The following is a 7465-nucleotide window of genomic DNA, read 5'->3' as shown; positions in this document are numbered from 1 at the left end:
AATTTAAAAATGGGCAAAAGACCTGAACAGATATCTTAGACATACAGATAGCATATAATTATATGAAAAGATGCTCAACATCATATATCATCATAACTGCAAATTAAAATGAGATACCACTACAACCCAACAAAATGGCCAAAAACCGGAACACTGACAACACCAAATGCTGATGAAGACGTGGAGCAATGGGAATTCTTCATTCCTTGCTGGTGGGAATGCAAAACAGTACAGGCACTGTGGAAAATGGTATGATGTTTCCTCAAAAAGTTAAACGTAGAATTACTAAATAACCCAATTATTTTGCTTCTAGGTGTATATCCAAAAGAACTGAAAACAGATATTTAAACAGATACTTGTACAACAATGGTCATTGTAGCATTATTCATAATAAAAGGTGGAAACAACTCAAGTGTCCACTGAAAGATGAATAATTAAACAAAATGTGGTCTATCCATGCAATATATTTGGGTCATTAAATATGAAATGTCTGATTACAGATGAAAAGTGTAGTTTATTATATCTCAAACAAGAAACAGTACAATTAATCAAAGTATGCACCTAAACTATCAACACAGTTTTGCCATCTTGACAATAGCTTGTTGATGCCAGCAGCAAAGAATCCTGGAGAGTGAGTGGTGATGAAATGGGAAAAGACGTTTTCTGCAGCTTATTGAGAACTGAATATTTTTCCTTGCAAGAAATGGTCTAAAGCGTGGAAGAAGCGGTCGTCAGTTGGTGCAAAGTCTGGTGAATACGGTGGATGATAGAGTTTCTAACTCCAGCTTTTTTACTTTGAGCAGTGACACATGGTCAAGTGTTGTCTTGCATGAGGATTGGCCTGTCTCTATTGACCAATCTCTGCTGCTTAATCACAGGCATCCTCATCATTTCATCCAACTGGTTGCAGTAGACATCTGCTGTAAATCAACTGACCAGGTTTCATGAAGCTGTAATGGATAATACCAGCACTGGACCACCAAACAGACACCATTAGCTTTTTTTTTCATTATTAATTTCAGGATATTATAGGGGTACAAACATTTTGGTTACAAGTAATGACTTTGCTTCACCCAAGCCGGGACTAGAGACGTGCCCTTCCCCCATACAGTGCGCACCACATCCGTTAGTTGTGAGTTTACCCATCCCCACCCCTCCACCTGACCGACACCCAATGAATATTACTACCATGTGAGCACATTAGTGTTGATCGGTTAGTACCAATTTGATGGCAAGTACACGTGGTGTTTATTTTTCCATTCTTGTGATATCTCACTTCGAAGGATGGGCTCAAGCTCTATCCAGGATAATATAAGAGGTGCTAGACCACCATTGTTTTTTGTAATTAAGTAGTATTCCATAGTATACATATACCGCATTTTATTCATCTAATCATGTATTGAAGGGCACTTGTTTCCACATCTTTGCAATTGTGAATTGTGCTGCCAGCCATAAACACTGGAGTGCAGATGTCTTTATTATAGAATGTCTTTTTTTACTTTGAGTAGATGCCTACCAGTGGGATTGCTGGATCAAATGGCATTTCTATTTTTAGCTCTTTGAGGTATCTCCAAATTATTTTCCACAGGGATTGTACTAATTTGCAGTCCTACCAACAGTGTAAGAATGTTCCTATTCAGTGCGGGACAGACAGTGCTAGGAAAACAAGGCATTAGCTTTTATTGATGAATATGCTGTTTTGAACTGTTTCGGCACTTCATTCTTATCCAACCATTGTACCGAACGCTTGTGATTGTCAAAAAGAATCCATTTTTCATCACATGTAACAATACAGTGTAGAAATGGCTCATCTTTATGTTGTGACAGCAAAGAAAGGCAAGCTTTGAGATGATTTCTCTTCTGATGCTCATTTAATTTATGCGGTATCCATCTATCCAGCTTCTTTACCTTGCCCATTTGTTTCTAATGGTCCAATATTGTTGGAACAGTCACATCAAACCTTGTTGCTAATTCACAAGTAGGTTGAGGTAGATTTGTTTCCACTATAGCTTTCAGCTTATCACTATCAACCTTGGTCTCAGGTTGCCCATGTGGCTCATTTTCAAGATTAAAATCACCAGAATGGAACTTCTCAAACCATGGACATACTATGCATTCATTAGCCACATCCTTCCCAAGTGCTTTGTTGATATTTTGAGCTGCCTGCGCTGCATTGGTTCCATGACAGAACTCAGACTCAAAAATAACACGAATGTTTGACTTATCCATGGTTTCACAAAAATTGCTCTAAAAAAAAAAAATGTGAAAGATAATCACAAGCCAAAACATATATTTGAGAGATTGAGGATGTAGCTTCACAACAAAAATAAAACAAGAGGTGTCAAAGTAAAATGTCAGAGATATCAGCTGTCAAACTTAGTACTTAAGGAAATTGGACATTTCATACTGAATAACCTTTATATTCAGCCTTATAAAAGAATGAGGTTTTGCTCCGTGCTACAATATGGATGAACCTTGAAAACATTATGCTAAGTGAAATAAGCGTGATAAAAAGGACAAATATTATATGATTCCACTTACATGAAATATCTAAAATAGGCAAATTCATACAGAGAAAAAGTAGATTTAGAATGGCAAGGGCTGGGGCTCGCGGGGAACGGTAATTGTTTAATGGATACATAGTCTCTGAGGTGACGAAAATGTTTTAGAAATACAGTGGTGATGGTTGCATATACTGTGAATGTAATCAATGTCATTGCACTGAATATTTAAGAATGCTTAAAATGGGCATATTTTGTGTCACATGTATTTTATCATGACAAAAAATGTTTTTTTTAAAAAAACTTTTTCTAAATACAAGGAAGAATTTCCACGGCAGAAATAAAAGATGAAGCTGGGTCATTAAGGGAGAACAGATTCTTCCTACGTCGGAATTCAAAACAAACCTAAGAGGGAAGCAGTGAGGCGGGAAGCAGCGTCCACCGTCCCCGCCCGGAGCTCAGCCGTGGAAGAGTCCCCATTACCTGGCAGTGACTCAGGTCTGGCCGTATCACCAGAAAGCTGTGGGGCACAAAGATGCATTAACTTGTTACATTCAAACTATGTACCTAGCCGTGTCGAAGGCACAGGAGACATAACTTTGGAAAAGACACTCACGGAGCTCAGTGCATGAAACATGTATTTAACTGAAGATCACCTCTAAAAAAACAATCGTCTTATACATTAATGAGGAAAGTTATTTATAAACCCTCAAAAGGGAGAGAAAGTATGAAATGAGCATTTTCAGATATTAAAAAAGAAAGTTGCTTTTATAACATCCATTTGAGTTTCTTTCTTTTTTTTCCAGTCATGGAAAGCCACGTTTGAAGAAAAGCAGACAGGACACGATGGGCCTGGGCGGACCTGGCCTCCATCCCCACCCCAGGTTTACGAGAGCTTCTCCGTCCTACCTGAGGCCACCTTAGGTTGGTTGCCAACAATTCCAACAGTCCTCCCATTCATTCTTGCAAAACCAACAACAATGTTCTTGGCATAATTGGGCATGATCTCAAAAAATTCACGCTCGTCAACAACCTGCAGGACAAATTTACTGCTAAGCTCAAAATGATAAAGACAAAAGTACAAGGTACAACTACATTACAGAATTACACTGACGTTACCGCATCACAGAGCCGAATGGCTCCCACCTCTCCCGCAGGTTCTCCAAGGAAGCAGGACAGCAGGCAGAGGCCACCTCCTCCCTCTGGAACACAGTGGTGGGGAATCCCTCTCACACACCACTGGGGGTAAACCAAAGCCGCTTGTTTGAAAGGCTCTGTTTGAATTTGGAATGATTTATGACAATTTTCTTTTCACTTTGAAGTCATTTCAAACACACTAAAATTTCAAAAACAGTACAAAAATCATTCGTATACCCTCCACCCAGATTCCTCATTTATTAACATTCTACCACACAAGCTTTAACACTTACTCTTTTACACATATACACGCACACTTTTTCCTGAACCATTTGAGAGTGAGTTACACACATGATGTCTCTTTCCCTGTGAGTCCCTCATTGTCTGTTTCCTAAGAAGCAGGAGCCGGCGGTGGTGGACTCCGTAGCCTCCTCCCTACCAGGCCGCAGACGGGTGTTGGGTATGGGTCCGAGGGCTGGGGCTTGGGGACGACGGGGCTACACCACCTAGGTTGTGTAAGTGCACTCTGGTGTTCGCACGACAAAATGGCCTAACGACACACTTCTCAGAATGTGCGCCCGTTGTTAAGCAATGCTCGACTGTATGAGAATTCTATGCGGACTTGAGTCTGTTCCTGGCTTTTCCATTCTGTTCCACTGGTGTGTTTGTGTGCCTCTACCACACTGTTCGAACTGTAGGATCCGTTAATATAAGACATGGGTCGTCCCCACTTACCGCTTTTTTTTTTTTTTTGCAGTATTTTCCGAGCTATTCTTTCACTTTTATTTTTCCATGTGAACTTTTCTATAAACTTATCTAATTTTATTTTTAAAAATTGTTTATTGAAATTGCCTTAAATTTGTAAACTAATTTTGGAAGAAATGACATTTTTATGATGTTAACTCAATAACCAGGAGCAAGGAATGTCTCTCCATTCGTTCAAGTCTACTTTTGTGTTTTTTAGAAGTGTTTTAAATTTGCCCTATATAGCTTTTGTACATTTCCTGTTAAGAGTTATCACTATTTTTCTATCTCCAGGATTCCTGGGGAAATAAATAAGAAAAAAAAAATTATCACTATTTTATTTTCTTTGTGACTATGTAAAAGGGGCTTTTACTCTTCCCTAATTGGTTACTGCTTATGTATATGAAGACTACTGACTTCTGTACATTAATTTTATATCCTGTTTCTTAATTATTGTTTTCATATAATAATGCATTCTCCAGGTTTTTCTTTTTTTTTTTTTTTTGAGACAGAGTCTTACTCTGTTGCCCGGGATAGAGTGCCGTGGCGTCAGCCTAGCTCATAACAACCTCAGACTCCTGGGCTCAAACGATCCTCCTGCCTCAGCCTCCCGAGTAGCTGGGACTACAGGCATGCGCCACCATGCCCGGCTAATTTTTCTCTATATTTTTATTTGTCCAGATAATTTCTATTTTTTTTTTTTTAGTAGAGATGGGGTCTCGCTCTTGCTCAGGCTGGTCTCGAACTCCTGAGCTCAAGTGATCCTCCCACCTCGGCCTCCCAGAGTGTTAGGATTACAGGCGTGAGCCACTGAACCCGGCCTCTAGTAAGCAATATTAAACTGAAATCTTAAGTACTATCTTTATTAGGTTCTGATATTAATGTCATAGCTGCTTTATAAAAAGAATTTGGAAGGTTCTTGTGTGTATTTTGTTTCTTTACTTTCTATGCTTCAGAAGAATTTATGTAGCATTAGGACTATTTGGTCTTTGAAGGTCTCAGAATTCCCACATGAAACTATCTGGACATGGCCCTTTTTTGTGAAGTAACTCCTTCCACGGAATCTGGTCCATGTAAGCTTTCCACCTCTACTGAGGTCAATTTCTGTTAAGCTGTGTTTTCCAAACAAGTTGTCCAGTTCATCTAGCCCATTGACCTTTAAGTTTCTCCTTTTTCAATGGTTAGCCCCCCCTTTTCACTTCATACTTCTGTTTGTGCTTTTGTATAGTGTTTATTAATTACAGCAACTATTTTTCTATTTCCATCATAAATTTATGCATTTATCCTCATTAAATTATTCCTTGTGGCTTATTTTGAAATGTTTTGTGGGTTTTCTTTTTCCCCACTGGCTTTTTGAGCTGGGAATTTATTGTCCTCCTTTTTTACTGTTTCAGGATATAAATTTTCCTCTGCTCATTGTTTTAAATGTATTCTATCAATTTTGATATGCAGTGTTTTCACCATCTTTTCTTTTAGAAAAAGTTTAATCAACTTTTCTAAAAGGTCCATGTGTACTTGAGAATAAGATTTACTGCCTATTACCAGGGTAGTCTCAAATAAATCTATAAGATCTATTACATTATTACGTTATCTCCTCTATTTGTTTTTGTCTACTTGACCTGCTTTGTACTAACAATGGTGTGTTTAAATCTCCCATTATTAAGTGCTCTACCCATCTCTCTTTGGACCTCATACAGTTTGTTTTTAAAGATAGTAGCTGTATTAGTTGTGGCATAGATATTTTATAGCCTTTACATCATCATTGTGAACTGTGGCTTTTCGCATTTGAAAACATCCTTCTTCGTCATGGTTAATAATTGAATTTTACTTTGTTCAATATTAGGATCACAAACACTACTATGTTATTGTTTCTGTTCTCCTGATACACATTTGCCTATCACTTATTTTTAGCCTTTCTGAGTCACTTTAAGTGTCTCTTGTATACTGAATATGGCCGGTCTTGATTTGCGAGCCAAACTGGTCATCTTTTTCTTTTAATAAATGAAATTAGCCCATTCACATTTATTGGCATAACATTTATTTTTTACTCTTTTTTTATAATGACTGTATCATGTTATATTTGTTCTTTCTTTATGTAATATGTTTAATATTATATAGGAAGGTTTGGGTTTTTTTTTTGGTCTAGTGGTTACCTGTGTAATTATACCTTTTTAATGCCTTTAGTCTGTTTCCTTATTCTTTTATTAACTTGTCTGTTTATTCTTAAATATCTGTTGACTCTCAAAAAAAAAAAATCAGTGAACTGATTCTGCTATATTCTTTCCCTCTTCCTTCTCCTCCCATTTTTCAGTTGCATTTTTTCTGCAACATACAACATTTATATGTTGTTTTTCACCCTCATCCTCGCCTCTGTTTTAGTCTTAGAATTAAGCATATTAAATAATCACTTTCGATCCTTTTGTTGAAATTTCTCCAGTCATCTCTTGGCTAAAACTCATTCTCTAGTTTGGTTCTTGGGCATTTAAAACTGGTTCTCTGTAGTCTTAATACATGAAGGTCAGCTTGGCTAAACATAAAATCCTTACTCACATACTCTTTGCCTGAGACTCCTGAAAGTGCTTTTCCATTGTTCTCTTGCTTTCTTATGTTGTTTTTGAGAAGTCTGATACCACTCTATTCTCTTGCCCTTGTTAAGTTATTTGAACTTTTTGCCTGAAGGTCTTGAGGATTTCTCTTTATTTTAAAATCTAACAGTTACTGGATATTTTCTCAAGTTTGATCACTCTGGGTCAGTTTTTCCAGGTGTTCAGTGTGCTTTTTCATTATGTCGATCTGAGTCTTATTTCTGGAATATTTTCTTGGATTACAGTTTTAAATAATAATTCTGTTCCACTGATTTTTCTTCTTCAGACACTCCAATTATATGTATGTTTGGTCTTCTTTGCCTCTTTCGTGGTACTTACCTTTTTCTGACACTTTTTTAACTAATAATTTTCATGAGATGTATTGGCATTATTAAAAATTTTTTTGGAAAAGGAGGGAAGGAGAAAAATTTTAATTGACAAATTAAAATTGCAAATATTCATATGTATACATATACAATTCATATATGTATACACTGT

At 37.2% G+C, this 7465-nt stretch overlaps 1 protein-coding gene across 1 annotated transcript in view; it reads right to left on the bottom strand.

Moving 5' to 3' along the window:
- The window catches only part of PCCB (propionyl CoA carboxylase, beta polypeptide), a 70466-nt gene that overhangs the window by 11881 nt on the left and 51120 nt on the right, over positions 1-7465 (bottom strand). The window contains exons 9-10 of the mRNA XM_012663383.1: positions 4078-4144; positions 3411-3534 (exon numbers count right to left, since the gene is read on the bottom strand). Coding sequence (XP_012518837.1) covers positions 3411-3534; positions 4078-4144 — 191 coding nt within the window. The remainder of the gene's footprint in view (positions 1-3410; positions 3535-4077; positions 4145-7465) is intronic.

Source organism: Propithecus coquereli, unplaced genomic scaffold, assembly GCF_000956105.1.
Source record: "Propithecus coquereli isolate 6110/MARCELLA unplaced genomic scaffold, Pcoq_1.0 Scaffold12, whole genome shotgun sequence".
NCBI lineage: Eukaryota > Metazoa > Chordata > Mammalia > Primates > Indriidae > Propithecus > Propithecus coquereli.
This window is presented reverse-complemented; position numbering and strand designations above follow the sequence as displayed.